Source organism: Littorina saxatilis, linkage group LG1 (assembly GCF_037325665.1).
Source record: "Littorina saxatilis isolate snail1 linkage group LG1, US_GU_Lsax_2.0, whole genome shotgun sequence".
Taxonomy (NCBI): Eukaryota; Metazoa; Mollusca; class Gastropoda; order Littorinimorpha; family Littorinidae; genus Littorina; species Littorina saxatilis.
The window spans coordinates 161,015-183,514 of record NC_090245.1 but is presented as its reverse complement, the minus strand read 5'-3'; the positions used below and the strand labels follow the sequence as shown (position 1 = coordinate 183,514).

Genomic DNA, 22,500 nt, shown 5'->3' with positions numbered 1-22,500 from the left:
ATCTTGACTTTCAACTTTACATAAACATACATCCTGTTCACAATTAACGAGGACAGACATAATTTACAAACACCTAAGTACAACAATTTATCTTTTGTAAAAATTTGGACAAACATTTTCCTGAAGTTACTGAACTTATCTTCTTTTCACTACACCTTATATCTTGATTCCCAAAAAACTTGAGTTCTGCCTTTTTAAATTTACCAGTAACCCAAAACTTTCGCTCTAACCAACCTATTTTGTCTAAAACCGATACACAATCATTAAAACAATAGACGTTTAACATAACCGACTTCGCTACCACATAAACACAAAATGTTTTATTCTCCCCAACATTCTGGTCAACAAAATCATTATTACAGACAGTCATTCAATTTCAAGACAATCATCACAGCTTTGAACAGACCATTTTGTTCAACCAGTTAAAAACAACAACTACAGTAAAAGCTACAGCGCGATCAACGTTCGCCCATTTACGAACTCGCGATGAGATTTGTTTCTTCTGGTCGCCAAGCCTACCGTTTACAAACGCATGCGCACTAATTGGGATTCCCCCAATTTCCTCGACCTTGACCTCAGGACTCTCGAAGCCACTACTTCGGCGTTCAAGTTAGCTCGTGCATACCGAGTAGCTGGCAACTTTGCTTCCGAAGTTCCCACTTTCAAAGTTAATTTCATCATTTATACGACGATATCGCATCTTAAAGGTCCTTACCCATCTAAAAAAAAAACTCCAACGCATACTACAATTGCATGACATTCCGGTTTTAAAGGCAGCTCATTGGGAAATGAGCTCAGACACAATATCGAAGACGTGAAATGCGTCAATCGAGCAACTGTCGTAACTTGGCTACAATGAGACGGTCGGCTACCTTGCACCATAGACACGAACTGTGACATTCTTGTTTAATTTAGGTGAAAAGCTTGAAACAGAGGGGCTCAAAACCGACAGTACGATCATTTACTGACCGAAAAAAACGTGCTCGAGTCATTCGGCGAAGGTGGTGAGCTTTCAAACTACCACGACTGAATAACTGATAACACATCTTTGCATCGTGCATTTTCCAGACGAGTAGCATAGTGCAGTGGTTACGGATTCGGAATTTCGATCCGACGCTCTGGGTTCAAGTGCCGCTGGGAGCTAAATATTTTTTTCATTATTTTTTTATTAACCTTTTTCTTTATAGACCTCAATTGCATTCAGACTGCAACAACCGGTTTTTGCCTCTGTGTTCATTTTTTTTAAATGCGTAAAGAAACTGTCCTATGCTTTCAAAAAAAAATCCAATCTTGACTTTCAACTGTACATAACCATGCATCGCCATCGTAATCAAAAATTAACGAGGGAAAACAAATTAAAACACCGATGAACAGTATTGTCTTTTCTAAACTTCTTGACAGACATTTCCCCAATAAATAAGGAACAAGTCACTAAACTTAGTTATTTACGGTCTACTGAGTAATGTTCTTCCTTTTAAACTTTACCAGTAAATTTTCCCTATAACCAATCTATGTTTGTCCAACAGTTTTACCGATATAAAATTATTAAACACAAGTTCAACATACAGTAATTGTTGTACTTATTGTGAGAACGAAATTGTTTTTGTTTTTTTGTTTTTTTTGTGCCCAAAAATTATGTTCATTTGGAAATGCGTTGAGGATAAAGTGATTTGTAAATACAAAATGATTATTAGGCCAAAAAAAAAAAATTGTCTGTTTAGGGTAACATGACCAAAAAAAGTAGGGTCGGTAGGTAGGTAGGTTTTTTTTTTTTTTTTTTTTTTTTTTTTTGGTAAATGCTATGTTGGCCGAACATTCACTTCTTATATTTGATGAATACATGTTTCAAAACTAACGTATAAATAAAACAGAGAGAAAGGGAGAGAAAGAAACGCCAAATGTCTCTTTTTAGCATTTTTACCTCTTTTTTCTTCTTTTTTTTTTTTGAAATCAAAAAAAAGTTTTTGGGTCGGCGCCAAATCGATAGGGTCGGTCGGGTTACCCTAAACAGACAATTTTTTTTTTTTGGCCTTAACAAGAAGAGCAAACGCTCGATCGAGTCACTTTCGCAGTTCTGAATATTATATGAGGCATCAGATGGACAGGAAGAAATTGCTATTCACAACACAATGCATACCTGAAGCATACCTGTGACCTTGAAAAAGGTCAAAGGTCACCAAAGCAGACGTCAAAGTGTAGAGGTCACTGGGAGTCACGTTCACATAAAATTTGAGCCCGGTCACTTTTATAGTTTCCGAGAAAAGCCCAACGTTAAGTTGTGTGTTGCCGAACAGAAAAGGCTAGTTATCTCCCTTGTTTTTCTGATAACGTTCGTAAAAGGCTACAGATGTAAATACTTTGATGTAAAGAATAATCCTACAAAGTTTCAATCACATCCGATGAACTTTGTCAAAGATATAAAATGTCTAATTTTTCCTTTGACGCTGACCTGTGACCTTGAAAAAGGTCAAAGGTCAACGAAACCATCGTTAAAGTGTAGAGGTCATTGGAGGTCACGACTAAACAAAATATGAGCCCGATCGCTTTGATAGTTTCCGAGAAAAGTCCAACGTTAAGGTGGTGTCTACGGACGGCCGGCCGGACGGCCGGCCGGACGGCCGGCCGGCCGGACAGACTAACACTGACCGATTACATAGAGTCACATTTTCTCAAGTGACTCAAAAATTACCTTATAGGAAGTTTTTTGGGCGTGTTTGAAAATTCACAAAGTTTTAAGGCAATAATAAGTTATGTGAATTATTTGATAGTGATTGCCAAAATGTGTGTTGGTATTTATAGATATGGTTCCCCTCTGGATATTGTATGCATTTCTGAGAGGGAATTGTTTTACAGAAAAGTTGTTTAAAATACATTTAGAAATAGTATTGTTTACGATATAGGTACATTTAAAGTAAAAACATTAATATAAAAAGCAGAAAAAAAAGAAAAGAAAAATAAAGATCAATGAAGAGGGATACTCTCCACCAAAAAAAAAAAAAAAAAAAAAAAAAAGGATTGAAGCTGCCTGCATGCAACTGAGATAAAAAAAAATGTAAAAAAAAGTTCAACATAGTCATTTATTCTTCTCCTAACATTCAGGCCAACAAAGTCATTTGTCATAGGCAGTCATTCGATTCCAAGACAATCGATCATCACAGGTTTGAACCGACCCTTTCGTTTAACCATTCAAAAAACAACAGCAATAACGCTGTTAGTACTACAGCGCGCTCAACGTTCGCCTTTTTGAACTCTCGATGAGATTTGTTTCTCTGGTGGCAAGATTACCGTTCACAAACGCATGCGTACTAGTTAGGATTCCCCCAATTTTTGCGACCTTGACCGAATACTCTCGAAGTCACCACTCCGGCGTTCATGCATAGTGAACAGTTGGAAAGTTAAACTTCGGGAGTTCCCACTTCCGAAAGAGGCCTCTACTTCCAGTGTTGCTGACTTCCTCCTCATGCATACGGGCCCAAGACAGTACAACAGCAGGTACAGCCTTTGCAAAATGAAAGCAACTTTAATACAGTGCTTTAGATAACAAATTTTTTAGGATAATTAGTACTATCTTGTGTTAAACAAAGGGTTAAGTGCTACTCTGGATCTTGTGTTAAACAAAGGGTTAAGTGCTACTCTGGATCTTGTGTTAAACAAAGGGTTAAGTGCTACTCTGGATCTTGTGTTAAACAAAGGGTTAAGTGCTACTCTGGATCTTGTGTTAAACAAAGGGTTAAGTGCTACTCTGGATCTTGTGTTAAACAAAGGGTTAAGTGCTACTCTGGATCTTGTGTTAAACAAAGGGTTAAGTGCTACTCTGGATCTTGTGTTAAACAAAGGGTTAAGTGCTACTCTGGATCTTGTGTTAAACAAAGGGTTAAGTGCTACTCTGGATCTTGTGTTAAACAAAGGGTTAAGTGCTACTCTGGATCTTGTGTTAAACAAAGGGTTAAGTGCTACTCTGGATCTTGTGTTAAACAAAGGGTTAAGTGCTACTCTGGATCTTGTGTTAAACAAAGGGTTAAGTGCTACTCTGGATCTTGTGTTAAACAAAGGGTTAAGTGCTACTCTGGATCTTGTGTTAAACAAAGGGTTAAGTGCTACTCTGGATCTTGTGTTAAACAAAGGGTTAAGTGCTACTCTGGATCTTGTGTTAAACAAAGGGTTAAGTGCTACTCTGGATCTTGTGTTAAACAAAGGGTTAAGTGCTACTCTGGATCCAGCCTGGAAAGTGTGTGAGTGATACAACCAAAAATAGGTAAATTTCAACCCCGGATGAGCCTCAGTGACGCACAACACTATTTAACCTATGTAGCCAGTCAGGTGTGCTCGAGATGCATGTTTTTCACACCTGTCTATCAGGTGTGCTCCAGATGCATGTTTTTCACACCTGTCTAGTTCTGTTTCACTGCATTCACTGGTTAGGTCAAGTTTTAATAAGCATGAGAGTTCAAGTGAATATATTAAAATGTTACGTTGAGCTCTTTTCGGATTTAAATGTGTTTTTTCTCTTGATCTGAAATTGTATGTGTCCGTCTAAAACCGCAAAAGCTGGAAACAAGACTAGCCATGTTAACAGAAAAAAATACTTATCTTCTTGAATAACTTTTCAAAAGTTGCTTTGATTTTTTTTCAAATAATAAAAAAAAACGTCATCCACCTGCCCCTCAGCCGGACTTTACCAACTTCTCACTCGCTAGTGTATTTACAGTTACAGAAAAGTCAGATCATTTTTTCTTTGCTATGTCAGAAACAACTAGAATATCTTTAGTGCTAGTACAAAAGGTTTGAATACCATTATTCATCATTTAATGTTGACCATGTGAGCATGGGTGGAACGTACCATGACTTCATGTGTTATTCTCATGGGAAGTGAACTCAGCCGTTTTTTCAGTGCCACATAATCTGAGTGAAACTGTCTCCTGCAACAGATGAAAGTTACAGAGAGACAATGACAATGACAATTCTGTTTTTAACGAGGGTAATAAAATAAGCAGTGATTTGTTTATTAGATCTGGCCCCTGGTCCTAAAGAGGGACTAATCTACAATGCCAATGGCTAAATAAAAGAGATAGAGAGAGAGAGGCAGAGACCGAGAGACAGACAGAAAGACAACAATCCAGCACGACTTTCACAGTAGACATGTGTGTGTATTTGTGTGTGTGTGTGTGTGTGTGTGTGTGTGTGTGTGTGTGTGTGTGTGTGTGTGTGTGTGTGTGTGTGTGTGTGTGTGTGTGAGTGTGTGTGAAATAGTCAAAAAGCATCTTGTTTGTGAGAAATGGGATCACAGACGTAGTGAAAGAAAATGATCACAGGCTTTAGGTCAGAAACTTTGGAAGGATGTTTTGTTTCCAATGAAAATAACATGTCAGAGAGTATTAAAAGCGTCAAATATGTGTGACAGAGTGATTTTTATGTCTTTTTGTAATTTCAAAGTCTTGGCTTCAGAAAGGTCTTCAGGCAACACTAAGAACAAAACAAAAAACTTGTTGCGTATACGTAAGGCCTATTTAATAATACCATTACACATTACACTTGACATCACGATAATTACAACAGACATAAAAATCACTCTGTCACACATATGTGACGCTGTTAAATACTCTCTGACATGTTATTTTCGTTGGTCCGGTCATCAAGGGATCGCCAAATACACCTGTGTTGAGTCTGACATTTAGAACGTTAGCAATAGCAGTCTATCTGTTTTGGGGGATTTGAAGCGTGAATTTATACTCACCATTGCTGGAGCTGCCTGTCTGTTTCTGCAAGAGCTTTATCCTGTTCTACCTTCAATCTTTGTAATTTACTCACCATTGCTGGAGCTGCCTGTCTGTCTCTGCAAGAGCTTTATCCTGTTCTACCTTCAATCTTTGTAATTTACTCACCATTGCTGAAGCTGCCTGTCAGTCTCTGCAAGAGCTTTATCCTGTTCTACCTTCAATCTTTGTAATTTACTCACCATTGCTGAAGCTGCCTGTATGTCTCTGCAAGAGCTTTATCCTGTTCTACCTTCAATCTTTGTAATTTACTCACCATTGCTGGAGCTGCCTGTCTGTCTCTGCAAGAGCTTTATCCTGTTCTACCTTCAATCTTTGTAAGTGCTGGGTGTCCATTGTTGTCTGAAAATTAATTCACCTGAAACAGTACAACCCTCCGTTATTGTCAGACTGACTGTAAACAGTACAACCCTCCGTTATTGTCAGACTCACTGTAAACAGTACAACCCTCCGTTATTGTCAGACTCACTGTGAACAGTACAACCCTCCGTTATTGTCAGACTCACTGTAAACAGTACAACCCTCCGTTATTGTCAGACTGACTGTAAACAGTACAACCCTCCGTTATTGTCAGACTGACTGTAAACAGTACAACCCTCCGTTATTGTCAGACTGACTGTAAACAGTACAACCCTCCGTTATTGTCAGACTGACTGTAAACAGTACAACCCTCCGTTATTGTCAGACTCACTGTGAACAGTACAACCCTCCGTTATTGTCAGACTCACTGTGAACAGTACAACCCTCCGTTATTGTCAGACTGACTGTAAACAGTACAACCCTCCGTTATTGTCAGACTGACTGTAAACAGTACAACCCTCCGTTATTGTCAGACTGACTGTAAACAGTACAACCCTCCGTTATTGTCAGACTCACTGTAAACAGTACAACCCTCCGTTATTGTCAGACTCACTGTGAACAGTACAACCCTCCGTTATTGTCAGACTCACTGTGAACAGTACAACCCTCCGTTATTGTCAGACTCACTGTGAACAGTACAACCTAATTTCAGCCCCTGACTTTGAGCATGTTATTATGATTGACCTGCAACAAATTGGATAATGAGATGGGACGCGAAAACAAGCCGTGAGGCTTATGGATACCACCAATCCAGTCCCTAACCACTACTACTACTACTACTAGGTTCGGCAAATTTGGAGGCTTAAATTCTTCTTCTTCTTCTTCCAATAATGTTCAGCGATCAATGAATTGACCATTATTAACATGTTGGCGAAGTGCAAGTGTGTGTCCTTAACAAAGATTAAAAAAAAAAATTTAAAAAAAAAGAGGTGGGGCAGGGGGAGGGCGGTTACTGTGCCTGTATGGCCCTCATTGCCCTCAAGCAGAAGGCATTATAGGAGGGGGCCTCGACAACATCTGATGGGAGGGAGTTCCAGTCGACAGTGGTCCTCGGGAAGAAAGAAAACTTTCTGTAGTCTGTGCGGCACGGGATTATTCTCAGCTGTTGGCTGTGGTTGCTGCGACGTCCACTTTGAGGTTGCCGCTTGAGGCCGACGCAGGAGACGCAGGCTTGATCGCTGAGGATCTTGTGGAGCATAGCGAGTCTGGCGCAGCGACGTCGTTGTTGTAGCGTAGGCCACTCGAGTAGCGTCAGCATATCTGTGACACTAGAGGTGTTATGGTAGCGGTTTGTGACAAATCTGGCTGCTCTGCGCTGGACCTTCTCAAGGGTTGTGATGAGCCTGTCGGAGTGTGGGTCCCATACTGTGCAGGCGTACTCAAGAATAGGGCGGACCATTGTCTTGTAGGCCAGCATTTTGGTGAGGCTGGAGCATACCTTCAGGTTTCTTCTCAGGAAGCCCAGCGTCTTGTTGGCCTTGGCACAGATGTTCTCGATGTGCTGGGTGAAGTCTAGTTTAGTGTCTAGAATGACCCCAAGATACTTGGTGGAGGTGACTCTCTCCAACGTCTGGCCGTGGAGGGTGTAGTTGGAGAGAGGGGGAGATCGAATGGCTTCGGGTGAAGGGCAGCACACAGCACTTGTCTGGGTGGAAGGCCATGTCCCATTCTTTTTCCCATTGTTCTAGGCGTTGGAGGTCCTCCTGAAGCTTGGCTGGGTCTTCTGCGCAGGTGATGAACCTGTAGACGGCTGTGTCATCAGCAAAGAGTCTTGAAGGGGAAGATATCTTGGAGGGGAGGTCATTGATGTAGCAGAGGAAGAGGCAGGGCCCTAGGACAGAGCCCTGGGGGACTCCGGTCTTCACTTTGACAAAGCTGGATTGCGCACCATCCACCACGACTGACTGTGTGCGGCCGCTGAGGAAGTTTGCGATGAGGCTGTTGGTCTTTCCTCGTATGCCGTAGTGGTAGAGCTTGTGGTAGAGCTTGTGGCAGAGCAGACTGTGGTTTACACGGTCGAAAGCTTTGGCAAAGTCTAACACCACTGCCTCCGTTGTAGTACCACGTTCCATGGCTGTAGAGACTTCTTCGATGAACTCGAGTAATTGTGTCTCGCACGAGCGGTGTTTACGGAAGCCGTGCTGTTGACCGGTCAGGATGTTCTTGGTTTCGAGGTGGTTCATGATGCCACTCACTAAGATGTGTTCCAAGAGTTTTGAGCAGATACAGGTGAGCGAGATGGGGCGGTAGTTGGAGGGCTTGTAATGCTCACCCTTCTTGAAGACGGGGGCAACTGTGGCTATTTTCCAGTCAGAGGGGACTGAGCTATGAATTCTGAGCTATGAATTTAACACACTAAAGTTCAAGATTACCATGTTATGTAATGTTATGTTATTATCTGACTCACTGTAGTGCTATTGTCTGACTTGTAGTTGTAGTAAGCGACACAACATTGGACAACCACGCGGGGTGTGCCTTCCATGGGAGCTTACTCTGTTGAGTTTCGATTTGGCTGTGGCTGGAGAACCGGCGAGTCGGTTAGGGAGCCCACCAGGCTCGAGGACCGGCACTCTCCACAAGCTACCTTTGTTCATGAGTCGTTCATAATTTTTTTTTTTAAGTTCAATTAAAAAAACTGTGGTCTTTGTTTTTTTCGAGAAAGATTTATGGAGATCAGTTTTAGACTCAGAAAGACTTGTAGGCCTATCTCGGCAACACGGCGGCACGATCATGAACGACTGACCGAAGCGAAAGATGATTTATGTACTGTATTTAGTTGATGCACGTTCGCGAAGTCAGTGATGGATGACTCGGAAAGGAATCAGTGACTGTGAAGTTTGTTGTGGCGCGCATAAAAAAAGAGGTCTATTAATTTTGAGAGCTACCGGTGACTGTCGGTTCCCGAGCCCATAGCTCTGTAACCGACTAGTCGGTTCCCAAGCCACTCCGGATTTCGTTGGTTCATCTACAGTTACTGGACCGGAAAGAAAACAAAGTCATTTAAAATATCAATTCAAGCACTGTTTGCATTCTACAATTCCTCTGATATTTGCAGATTATTGTTGACATTGCTTTTTAAGTCACTTTTAGCCGTGGAACTAGTCACATTTGAAATTTTGTGAAAACGGCAGATAAAGTAGGCGGAAGCGGTCTGACTAAATACTACGCGACCGCACGCGGCCTTGCACTACCTTGTGCTACCAAACTAAAGCATGTACATGTACTTTTTTTTTATTATATATAGTATCTTCACAACATTATCTGATTTTATACCAAGTTTTAAGTTACAGAAATAAAAAATAAGGGAGTTATGATGTATTTTGCGACGAGCTATCGAGCGAAAGTGAAAGCATCGTGGTTCAGCGTCCGACCATGTTCGCATTGATCTAAGAACGCAGGCTCAACCTCAAAATAAAGAATGTTCATGTAATATTTTTATATATCTAGAATCTTCACAACATTATCATACTTTGTACCGAGTTTTAAGTCACAGAAATAAAAAATAAGGAAGTTATGATGCATTTTCGAAGAGCTAGCGAGCAAAAGTGCAAGCATCGGATATCTGCGTCCGACCATGTTCGCATTGTTTTTGGAAGCGCAGCACGACCATAATTAAAGTACGGTTGTTTAATATTCTTATATATCTAGTATCTTCAGGACATCATCTGCCTTTACACCGAGTTTTAAGTGACAGAAATAGAGTTATTATGCATTTTGGAAGATCTAGCGAAGATGATGATAATGATGATGAAAATTATGATAATGATGATTATGATAATCAGTGATGGTGATGATGATGATTCTCGAATGAATGGATCAAAAGAGAGCGATAACTAGAAAAATGAACATCAGCATGTACAACAACAACAACAACAACAACATCAACAACAACAACAACAACAACAACAACAACAACAACAACAGCTAGTCTGCGTGTGAGTGCCACGTGTGTGATTGTTTGTTTGTGCATGTATACGTGCATGAGTGTGTGTTTGAGTATACGTGAGTGTTTGTCGGTGTGTGTGTGTGTGTGTGTGTGTGTGTGTGTGTGTGTGTGTGCCCGGTGTGTCAGTGTGTGTCAGTGTGTTGTGTCACGGTGTGTGTGTGTGTCAGTGTGTGTGTGCTCGGTGTGTCAGTGTGTGTGTGTGTGTGTGTGTGTGTGTTCAGTTTGCGCGCGTGTCAGTGCTGGTGTGTGCATGTGCGTGTGTGTGTGTGTGTGTGAGTCAGTGTGTGTTTGTTTGTGTTACTGGTTGTGTGTGCGTCTGTGTTTGAGGCCTTTTTGAGTGAGTGTTTGTGTGTCTGTGTCTGTCAGCTGTGTGTGTGTGTGTGCCCGGGTGAGTGTTTGTGTGTGTGCCGGTGTGTGCGTGAGTGCGTGTGTGTGTGTGTGCCGCTTTCCGAATCCTCCCTCTGTGTTTGTACGGGCTTGGGACCGTTTTGACAAGACATGTCAAAGCCACATTAGGGACTTGGATTATTTATAAAAGGAGACAGACTGAATTAAACATTAAGCTAAACGAGAATGTGGCTATGTGAGTCCCTTAATTAGATGTCGCGCGCTCTCGAAACAGGTCGTGCGCTGTTTTAAATTTCTGCTGGACATGGTCTGGTTAGACAAATATCCGCTACTTTTTTTTTTTAGTTAAGATGCCTCATATCGTCACGCTCATAAGATAATTGCCGCTCATAAAATAATTGCCTATGTCATTTTGCTATGTTTTGAGACAAGTTGTAAAGTGCCTATCTCGAGCGGTGACATCTGGATAAACGTAAGATAAACAGCTGACAGCAACATTTTCAATCAGCAAAACTGCATAACAACCCACAAAGAGCTTTTGCATACTTTGCATACTTTCACATTCTCAAAACAAATCTTCCTGTATCATTACCGTGGCAATGGTTTCCGATGGTCTGAGAGTTCGTACTCTCTAACACATGATAGATACCCTTCCAGTAGATTCCACTGTAGTTTCAATACAGAAATGCCTATCAATGAGATACGTATTTTAAATGTACTTTTTATCTTTTTCATATAAAACTTGCCATACAGTTAGAATACACATTCAAAATACCAGAAAAGTAAATGGACATGATGGTCGGCCGCTGTTTTTGTTTTCTGCCCGCGGACATAGTTTGATTTGTCAAGACATCCGCTGCTTTTATAAGATACCTCATTTGTAAATGTACTTACTTTTGATCTTTTTGATATAAAACTTGCCAGTTAGAATACTCATTTAAAATACATGGATTAATGTTAAACACCTCCTAACGGTACCCCCTCCTAACGGTACCCCCTCCTAACGGTACCCCCTCAGTCCTAACGGTCCTATAACGGTACCTAAAGTATTAACATTTATGATGTCCAAATGGACCGTGTGTGTGTGTGTGTGTGTGTGTGTGTGTGTGTGTGTGTGTGTGAGTGTTTGTGTGTGTGTGTGTGTGTGTGTGTGCGTGTGTGTGTGCGTGTGTTATCACACCGTTATCCTTCCCGTCACGAACACACCAAAATAAAACAAGTCGCGTAAGGCGAAATTACTACATTTAGTCAAGCTGTGGAACTCACAGAATGAAACTGAACGCACTGCATTTTTTCACAATGACCGTAGTCCGCCGCTTGTGCATAACAGAGTGAAACTGACGAGCCTGTTCAGCGGGGTAGTGGTTTCGCTGTGCTGCATAGCACGCTTTTCTGTACCTCTCTTCGTTTTAACATTGTGAGCGTGTTTTTAATCCAAACATACCATATCTATATGTTTTTGGAATCAGGAACCGACAAGGAATAAGATGAAATTGTTTTAAATCGATTTCGGAAATTTAATTTTGATCATAATTTTTATATTTTTAATTTTCAAATGTTGTTTTCAATCCAAATATAACATATTTATATGTTTTTGGAATCAGAAAATGACGAAGAATAAGATGAAATTGTTTTTGGATCGTTTAATAAAAAATAATTTTAATTACAAGTTTCCGATTTTTAATGACCAAACTTACTTATTAGTTTTTAAGCCACCAAGCTGAAATGCAATACCAAACCCCGGCCTTCGTCGAAGATTGCTTTGCCAAAATGTCAATCAATTTGATTGAAAAATGAGGGTGTGACAGTGCCGCCTCAACTTTTACAAAAAGCCGGATATGACGTCATCAAAGGTATTTATCGAAAAAAAGAAAAAAACGTCCGGGGATATCATACCCAGGAACTCTCATGTCAAATTTCATAAAGATCGGTCCAGTAGTTTAGTCTGAATCGCTCTACACACACACACACGCACACACACACACACATACACCACGACCCTCGTCTCGATTCCCCCTCTATGTTAGTACATTGACAGCCGTGGTCGGGGTGTTATCAATACGTTTTTTCAAGACACAATATTCCAGAACACAAAAACGAAGAATAAACAAGTCGCGTAAGGCGAAATTACAACATTTAGTCAAGCTGTCGAATTAACAGAATGAAACTGAACTCACTGCATTTTTACAGCAAGAGCGTATACTCGTAGCATCGTCAGTCCACCGCTCGATGCACAGGCAGTGAAATTGACAAGAAGAGCGGGGTAGTAGTTGCGCTGAGAAGGATAGCACGCTTTTAATTTATCTCTATTCTTTTTAACTTTCTGAGCGTGTTTTTAATCCAAACTGACATATCACATGTATATGTTTTTTGAATCAGGAACCCACAAGGAATAAGATGAAATTGTTTTTAAATCGATTTCGGAAATTTTATTTTAATAATAATTTTTATATTTTTTAATTTTCAGAGCTTGTTTTTAATCCGAATATAACATATTTATATGTTTTTGGAATCAGAAAATGACGAAGAATAAGATAAACGTAAATTTGGATCGTTTTAAAAACAATTTGTTTTTTTTACAATTTTCAGATTTTTAATGACCAAAGTCATTAATTAATTTTTAAGCCACCAAGCTGAAATGCAATACCGAAGTCCGGCCTTCGTCGAAGATTGCTGGGCCAAAATTTCAATCAATTTGATTGAAAAATGAGGGTGTGACAGTGCCGCCTCAACTTTTACAAAAAGCCGGATATGACGCCATCAACGGTATTTATCGAAAAAAAGAAAAAAAACGTCCGGGTATATCATTCCCATGAACTCTCATGTCAAATTTCATAAAGATCGGTCCAGTAGTTTTAGTGGAATTACGGGAGCTAAAGGGGTACCACTAATTGCAACAAAAATGAAATCAGCACAGACTGGTAGATAAAGTGTCCTTTAGTACCCAGTTCAAAATCTAAGCCCTGAGGTAATGGAATAAGTGAGTTATCGGATCAGAAAAGTCATGCAATCACACGGAACAAGCAGATTTGACTGGTTTGGCCTGCCGTCGCAAAGCCGGAAGTTTATGCGCGCCATGCACTCAAAGTCTAGTCGAACGTGCTTCGCGTGGCCACATGCAAAAAGGTGAGTAATCGATAATCTTTACGTTTTTATTCGTCCTTTAACATTTTTACCACTTCATTTTCTCGGCTGCATGTGTAGAATGCTAGCGCTAGTTCTTTATTTGTGCCATACGAATGCATTGGAAAGAAAAAAGCCTGATATGCAGACGACCTAGCTTCGCTAAAAGTTCGTCTGCTTCCAGACAGCACAACATGAGTCTAAAACTTGTTTTACCGTTTCAAACGTGCAGATAATCTTTGCAGTTGATATGCTCAGCATCACAAATACAATTATGAAGTTAGATTAGAAAAAAAAAGTATATTATACTCAAAGACCGTGCGAATTGTTGATCGTGCTTCCAGTATGTATGGTAGGCGAATGCTGTCAAAAATAACCTTCCTGTTGCACTGTTCGGTGATGTTTTATTTATGTTTTTTATGTTATTGTCGCCATTGCTGACACTTTAGGCACTTCTCTGATGGAATGCTATCTCGATAGCCTTTATTTGATGCGTAAATCATTAATGTTATCATTTTTTCTACAGTCACCTGCTTTCTGAGCGAAAACCTTGCTCTACACCAGTGACCACTGCGAATGAGACAAGAATGAGGTAGGTTTGACATATCAGCAATTTCTATTAAAGGCTAAAAAAAAAAAAAGTTTTCATAAAAAAGGCTTAATAAAACAAATCCCGTATATATTATATTTTCAATAAATCATGTTTCAGTGGAACCCCCTTTCTTAAGACCAACAAAATAATCTGAGAAAACCAGGTCTTAAAATGGAGGGTCTTAATAAGGGTGTTTCACTGTATTCAGGATATTATATAATAAAATATGCTGTACTACTTAAAGACAAAATTAATTAGCGTCTGGACAATTATACACACAGTGTCAATCCAACTGCTTTATTTAAGTTTATGTTATAAATGTATTTTTTTCCAGATCATGGAGCAGTTGTGTATCCTGTGTGGAGGCAGCCTTTATTCAGGGGAGCAGATCGTCATTCCGCAACAGAAGGGAAGAGACACGTCATACACAGAGTCAGTACCCAGCGTGGTGATTGAATTGTTGTTGCAGAGGGGCAGGCTGTGCATGTATGTTGTCGCAGTTCATATACGAACAAGCACAACATAGCAGCCTACCTTTGTGGGAAAAAAGATGAAGATACTGCTGCAAATTTGAACCAAGGACTGCGGTCAAAGAATCAGCCCTTTGATTTCAGGAAATGTTGTTTATTTTGTGGCATGCATGCAGAACTTGTTTCAAAACGAGGTCCAACAGTACTTCCTGTTCGCACTTTAGATTTTCAGAAGACCGTCTATAGAATCTGTGCTGAAAGAGCAGACGAATGGCCTGAAAAGGTAAAAGGCAAGCTAGAATTCGTCTCGGACCTTCCAGCAGCTGATGCTTTGTACCACCAATCATGCAGCACCAATTTTAGAACAAAAAGGAAACTTCCAAAGTGCTTTGCATCAGACACTGACAACAAAAGACCAAAACAAGGAAGACCAGTCGATGAAAAAAGAGCAGAAGCGTTCAGAAAAGTTGTCAATTATCTGCCAAAAAACGATACAGAAGTCACCATCATCGACCTCATCAGAAAAATGAAAGAGTTTACATGTGGTGACTGTTATAGTCACTCAAAGATGAAAGAAAAATTAAAGAAATATTTTGGTAATGAAATTATCATCACAGAAATGGATGGGAAAGCAAACGTGGTAACATTTCAGAGGACTACATGGTCTATTCTTCATTCCTTTTATTCGACACCTGAGACGACCGACGAAGAAACTCAAAAAGACAACATCATCAGAGCTGCTGCTGAACTTATCAAAAGTGATAAACACCAGCAGAAAAGAATACCCAAGTCCAGACAGCACTTTCTCAATTACAGCAAACCTTGATTTTGTGCCAAAATCCTTGCAAACTTTCCTCCGAGAGATCTTCAGTGGAAAGGACACTGATGTGAAGGTTGCTTCAATCGGCCAAGCAATTATGCAAGCAGCTCGCCCAAGAATTTTAATTGCTCCACTGCAGATTGGTCTTGGAGTTCAGATGCACCACTGTTTTGGTTCTGTACTCCCTTGGATTCAGCTCCTCTTACAGAGAAGTAAAGACGGACGAAATGAGTGCGGCTGCCACCCAGGAGATAATCGTGCCAGCCACAGATGAACATTTCATGCAGTACATGGCAGACAATGTCGATCATAACACTGGAACAATTGATGGCCTGAATACCTTCCATGGAATGGGCATGATTGCTTCCATAACCCCGTTCATCAAAAATAGGTCGTCCATCGCTCTGAAAACGGAGGTTAGGCTGGAGGAGGTCATGAAGAAAGCCCGTGTCAAAATCAGTTTCTACGATGAGAGATGTGAAGGCCTGGCAAGTCTCACCTATGAGAAGTTAAGGACAGTCCTAGTTGAAGACCCTACCAAAGAAGTTGAAGTCCTATGGAAGTCAGCATGGCTGCTCAGTCCTCAGAGACCGTTCTGGTCAGGAGTAATGCAGGCCGTCCACAATGGTGACTTTCCAGGTCAGTCATCTATTGTCTTCTTGCCGATGATTGATCTCAAACCCAGTGACAAAACTTGTATCTATTCAACGCTGTTGTTTCTTTCTGCTGAAGCTAGGCGATACAACAAAACCCCTGTAGTCACCTTTTGATCAGCCCCTGTGGTGGAAGGCCCTCAGCATCATATCAGCAGAAGCAGCTTTCAGTGAGCTACGTTCTGTAGTTCTTCGGCTTGGTCCCTTCCACATGGAGATGAGTTTTCTCGCTTGTATAGGACATCTCATGGCGGAAATTGGCCTGTACGATGCACTATGCACTGTGTATGCCCCAAATGCTGCCAAAGCACATCGGACCTACCAGCAGCACCAGCAGCTCTTCTGAAAGTGATTCGGTGTGCATGCAAGACTGACTGTGACACAAGAAGATGCAGCTGTCGTAAACACGGACTCGTTTATTCGCCTGGGTGTGGAGAGTGTCGTGGTGCCAGTTGCTCCAATTCCCCGTCCAACTTTACTGAATAAGGCGAGGCATATTGAGAAGCAGAGGTGAGAGAATATAAAAGAGTGTGCGTGTGCTTGAAAGCACATGCGTGTGTATTTTTCTGTGTGTGTGGGTGTGTGTGTGTATGTTTGAGTGTGTGTGAGTGTGTGTGTGTGTGTTTAATGCGAAAAAGCACTCGGATTCTATTTTCAACGCGTTTTGTGTCAACTACTGCCGTCATAGATATTAAATAGCTGCATTTCTGAGTCCTCTGAGCCGAGATCTTTCTAACGAGATGCAACATGATAGGCTTATCTTGGAGAACAAAACAGTGTCTTCTTCCACTAATGTATGACGTCACTAATATGCAAATTTCTCGATTGTGCCGATAGTTTGAAACTTAGATTTTGCACTGGGCACTAACCAGACTGTTTTGAGAACATTCCCGCAAAAAAAAATGTTGCAAAAACTGGTGGGTTGAAGCATGATTTTTGGCACGGTAACCGCACTATTTGGTCTGAATCGCTCTACACACACACACACACACACACACACACACACACACACACACACACACACACACACACACACATACACCACAACCCTCGTCTCGATTCCCCCCTCTACGTTAAAACATTTAGTCAAAACTTGACTAAATGTAAAAAGGGGTGAAAAACGGCGGTAAAACGCCACAAACCAGCCGAAAATTTAGCTGGCAGTACTATGGCAGTACTATTGTTGGCTGGTACCGACGCACACTCAGAGAAAAATGATTCAAAAGCCCTGCAAGTCACCCAATGTACCCTTGCCGGCTCTTGCCCCCTTCTTCTCTACCAGTTAGATGTAAGACGGATGTAACGGCCTACTGCTATAAGATGCAAGCGCCCTGCAAGCCACCCAATGTACCCTTGCCGGCTGCTTGCCTCTCTCTTTCCAAATAGTTTTGACTGATGTAACGGCCTACTGCTATGTTATGCACGCGCCCTGCAAGCCACCCAATGTACCCTTGCTGGCTGCTTGCCTCTCTCTTCCCAAATAGTTTTGACTGATGTAACGGCCTACTGCTATGTTATGCACGCGCCCTGCAAGCCACCCAATGTACCCTTGCTGGCTGCTTGCCTCTCTCTTCCCAAATAGTTTTGACTGATGTAACGGCCTACTGCTATGTTATGCACGCGCCCTGCAAGCCACCCAATGTACCCTTGCTGGCTGCTTGCCTCTCTCTTCCCAAATAGTTTTGACTGATGTAACGGCCTACTGCTATGTTATGCACGCGCCCTGCAAGCCACCCAATGTACCCTTGCTGGCTGCTTGCCTCTCTCTTCCCAAATAGTTTTGACTGATGTAACGGCCTACTGCTATGTTATGCACGCGCCCTGCAAGCCACCCAATGTACCCTTGCTGGCTGCTTGCCTCTCTCTTCCCAAATAGTTTTGACTGATGTAACGGCCTACTGCTAAGTTATGCACGCGCCCTGCAAGCCACCCAATGTACCCTTGCCGGCTGCTTGCCTCTCTCTTCCCAAATAGTTTTGACTGATGTAACGGCCTACTGCTATGTTATGCACGCGCCCTGCAAGCCACCCAATGTACCCTTGCCGGCTGCTTGCCTCTCTCTTTCCAAATAGTTTTGACTGATGTAACGGCCTACTGCTATGTTATGCACGCGCCCTGCAAGCCACCCAATGTACCCTTGCTGGCTGCTTGCCTCTCTCTTTCCAAATAGTTTTGACTGATGTAACGGCCTACTGCTATGTTATGCACGCGCCCTGCAAGCCACCCAATGTACCCTTGCCGGCTGCTTGCCTCTCTCTTTCCAAATAGTTTTGACTGATGTAACGGCCTACTGCTATGTTATGCACGCGCCCTGCAAGCCACCCAATGTACCCTTGCTGGCTGCTTGCCTCTCTCTTCCCAAATAGTTTTGACTGATGTAACGGCCTACTGCTATGTTATGCGCGCCCTGCAAGCCACCCAATGTACCCTTGCTGGCTGCTTGCCTCTCTCTTTCCAATAAGTTTTGACTGATATACGTATAACGGCCTACTCATATAAGGTGCCAGCGCCACGCAAGCCACCCAATTTCGATTGTTGAATAAAACGTGCATCTAATTTAATGGTGCCAGCTTCAATCACCAACGTAGCTCCCTACCCAACCTCCTGGATGAGAACTTCCATTGTTGACGGTTACTCGCTCCTTTTTCCCCAATTCGTTTATCTAAAACGCCTACCTAGAAGAATTAAGCACAAATCAGTTACAATTCACTGAGCAACGGTCACTTCTTTGATGGGGTGCAACTCCACTTCACGGACTTCGTGGAACGAACACGGGTACGCTGGCCTGGCTTCTTTGCAGTGGGTGCTGTCTTTGTGATGGTCAGCTTCCCGTCTGTTGACGTCACGGTCTCGTGACCACTCGGCCGCCGATATTTCAAGAAACGCTGGAAGATCGCGTCTTGCTCATCTTTTGTTTTCTCATGCCAAGCCATGTCGGTCACTCTGAACTTTGCGTGGTAGCCTGGCAGTTCATAGGTTGCTTGTCCGTGGAGGGCTCGCCGCATGTCTGAATACTGAAGTCGGACTAGGATATGGAGTCGCTCTGCAAGTTCAGGGAGGCGCTGTGTCTTCCACTGCAAGGACAACTTCAAAATATGGTTCATGGACTCGCATGCGTTGTTCGTCCACATCCTTCCAACATGTCCTGATTGGGAAGGGGTGAAAACGTAGTCTTTCAGCATTCGCTGGACATGGTGAAAATACTTGGCAAAGCCTGGCAAATGCTCCTTGTAGTCTGACAGTAGCTCCATGCATCTCAAGTCAAACGATGCATCGTCCTCTGATTGAAGCAACCCCCCTTGACCAAATATGCTGTTCAACACTTTCCTGTTTGTTTTGTCGTCAACGCCAACTTTCTTTTCCAGATGGCGTCCGACGTTCTCCTGCACGTGTCGGGTACACAATGTGTGAACGGCGTCAGGAAAAGACTCACGCAGCGCCTTCGTCATCGCCTTCTCTTCATGCGACCCGAACACAGGACACCTGATCTGGCTGCTCTCGATGTCGAGGCTAAGCTTGCACTTCAAATGCGTAAAGAACCGTTGGTAGGTTTCGTACGATCCATCCCAGTGCAAATACATGGGTCCCATAAAAATGGGGGGTGCCTGCGAAACTCGTCTCAACAAATCATGGTTCTGGAAACACAGAAGTGTAACAAAGCATGGGCCAAGGTTGAAGGTCCTGTCAACTCCAAGGACAAACGGCCTGGACGAGTCGAGCAGCCTGCTCATATCCTGGATCTGCTCGTCAGTGTACATGATGAAGCAGGGCGGCTTTGCGTTGGTTTGTAGCACCTCCTGCAAGAACACACTGTCAGGAACTTCTGATAGGAGTTGGAGAAGGTCGTCAGCTTCGTTCCTTCTATGCAGTGCTGTTGTTGGGCGATCCTTCTTCGTCATGTTGTACTTCGCGTTCCGCACTTGCTTTGTGTCTCTTGGTGCGTCACGGGGGTCGTCCATAGACAAACTTTCATACACGCTCCGTGGCGGCAGTGTCTTGGACGTCTCTTTCAGCGTTTCCATGACTTCCGGACGAGTTCTGACGTATTCGCAGCCAGAAGATTTTGAGTTCCCATGGATCGCCTTGATGTTCTTGGGATACTGCCCGATGTATTCCACGATGGCACTTTATCAAACCAGGAAATTCAATCAATCAATCAATATGAAGCTTATATAGCGCGTATTCCGTGGGTACAGTTCTAAGCGCTTGTAGCAGGGGTCCCGTTTCAGCGACGCGTAATATCTTGTCAGTGGGTACAGGTCACTCTCCGCTGGCTGTGGCTGAATCGGGATCCGCTTCTTACCCGTCACAAATACTCCACCACTCTTTTCCATGTACCTAAACCCACCCTCTCCGTCATCCAGAAAGTAAGCCGTTTTGATTGACGTGCAGCTCTTGTACACACCACAGTCGTCGGGATACACTGCCTTCTTCCCTGACCTGCGCCGTTCTATCTGTGCACTGCCATCAAGCACGAAGTACACATTTTCTTTCACGCCAGTGGGAATGTGTTTGGTGGTTGGATCTGTGCTACGGAGTGCGTCAATTAGGTCCGCGGTATCTAAAAAGCGTCCGTTGGCACCTTCCACCATTGGCAAACCGACGTTCTTCCTCTGTTGGGCTGGACACCGGAGCCTCCGTGGGGCTGGACAATGGAACCTCCGTGGGGCTGGACAATGGAATCTCCGTGGGGCTAGACAATGGAATCTCCGTGAGGCTGGACATTGGAGCCTCCGTGGGGCTGGACAATGGAATCTCCGTGGGGCTGGACATTGGAACCTCCGTGGGGCTGGACAATGGAATCTCCGTGGGGCTGGACATTGGAACCTCCGTGGGGCTGGACAATGGAATCTCCGTGGGGCTGGACATTGGAACCTCCGTGGGGCTAAACAATGGAATCTCCGTGGGGCTGGAAAAACTCAAGAGCGGAGAGGCCATCCGGAATGACGCATCCTCTGTCTCGTGAATTGTGTCCAGTCTTGGAGGAGACATCAGTGACGGTGTCGCATCAGCCTGGTGGGGGACGTCATTGGGTTCGGTGTCAACATCGACAGACTGGAGGTTGATTTCTGGAGAAGACAGCAGCAATGACGTTGTTGTGCTCTTGACGACGTCAATCGTTGGAGAAGATGCCACGGGCGAAACTTGCTTAAACGCTGATGTCATCTGCAGTCTCCTTCTTGCTGAGAATACAGGGGAGGTTGGACTGGCTTCCAAAGACTGTCCAGTGACCTCGGGGTGTGTTCGTTTCCTCGGCAAACTGGAGGCTTTGTGCACAATGCGAGGATTCGACTCCAAAGTCAGTGGAACGAAGTGGTTCGGTACCCACGTGTTACTGCCACCTGGTTGTCCTCCTGTCCACAGCAACACCACAGACGGAGACATGGTTTTCAGCGAGCTCTGTGATCCACGTGGTTGGAATGTTGTATTCAAAACTGCGACTGCTATGTCGAGCATTCCATTCAGTGGTGGATACACGGACCGAATTGGCTGGCCTATCACTGTTGCTGCAGCTGCCATCATCCAAGCAGAAGAAAATGAGCCATCCTTTGCGGCATGAAGGCACTCTTCTTCCAGGTCCGGCGAGAGGACAACAATACCAGGTGCCCTGTAGGACTCGCCGTGACGGACCAGTTCCATGCAGGTACGGAGTCGCAACTCGTCAGCAGAAATTGAATTGAACAGACAATTTCCATCACCAGCAACTTGCACGGGTACGCGACTCAAATCATCACGGCGTTGACCAAATGGGAGGAGGTGCGGCAATGACATCTCATCCACAACAAGAGGCTTCGTTGTGGGTATCGAGCTGGGGCTACGAAGCTTGGTGCCGCGAAGAAATATGTCTTCCATCTCCACTGCCTGGCGAAGATGAAGAAATCCCATATCAGCAGTTGTAGACAATCTTCCGAGTGCTTCTTTGAAATCGAAGTTGGAATCATCTGGCTGCTGGCAACAACTTGTGCAGACATAGGCGTTGCTGTTCTTTGACATTTCTGCCAAAACTTTCCTGGTCAATTCCCGACACGTGCGATGATACCACAAATTGCATCTCTCACAAAAAACACTTGACTGACCACTGGCGCAGTGAGTTTTACATGTACCACAAGGACACTCTAAGCTCTTCTTCTTGAACCGAAGATCGCGACGGGTGACAGATTTGGCCATCACTATCACTGACTGACCGCAAAGTTATAATTACACACTACAAGATGAAACAAATACTTTAATCAGTTAAAAAGCAGATCAATAAGTCACTTAGTATGGACAAGACACACTGACACAAACACCTCAGCTAATATAAACGGTAACAAGCAGTCAGTCCACTAGGCAGTAACACGAACACAATATTATTCAAGTACTTTAATAAGTTAAAAGCAGCCAACTAAGTCACTACTTACACAGTCAATTTCA

The 22,500-nt window shown here is 43.1% G+C and overlaps 2 protein-coding genes across 8 annotated transcripts in view; both read right to left on the bottom strand.

Annotated features, from left to right (window-relative positions):
* LOC138958887 (unconventional prefoldin RPB5 interactor-like) overlaps positions 1-8,751 on the bottom strand; it is a 63,734-nt gene extending 54,983 nt beyond the window's left edge. For 4 of the 7 annotated variants that reach the window (XR_011453544.1, XR_011453546.1, XR_011453543.1 and 1 more), the window contains exons 1-3: positions 8,542-8,747; positions 6,031-6,132; positions 4,841-4,919 (exon numbers count right to left, since the gene is read on the bottom strand). Coding sequence is in view for 4 of the 7 variants with exons in the window: in XM_070330211.1 (XP_070186312.1) it covers positions 4,841-4,919; positions 6,031-6,110 (159 nt within the window). In the remaining 3 variants the exon portion in view is untranslated. Of the gene's footprint in view, positions 1-4,792; positions 4,920-5,808; positions 5,857-5,882; positions 5,933-6,030; positions 6,133-8,541 lie in introns of those variants that run through there. The other 3 variants (XM_070330226.1, XM_070330217.1, XM_070330246.1) reach the window with 3 other exon arrangements.
* LOC138958861 (uncharacterized) overlaps positions 1-22,500 on the bottom strand; it is a 316,763-nt gene that overhangs the window by 240,154 nt on the left and 54,109 nt on the right. The gene's annotated exons all lie outside the window — the stretch shown is intronic.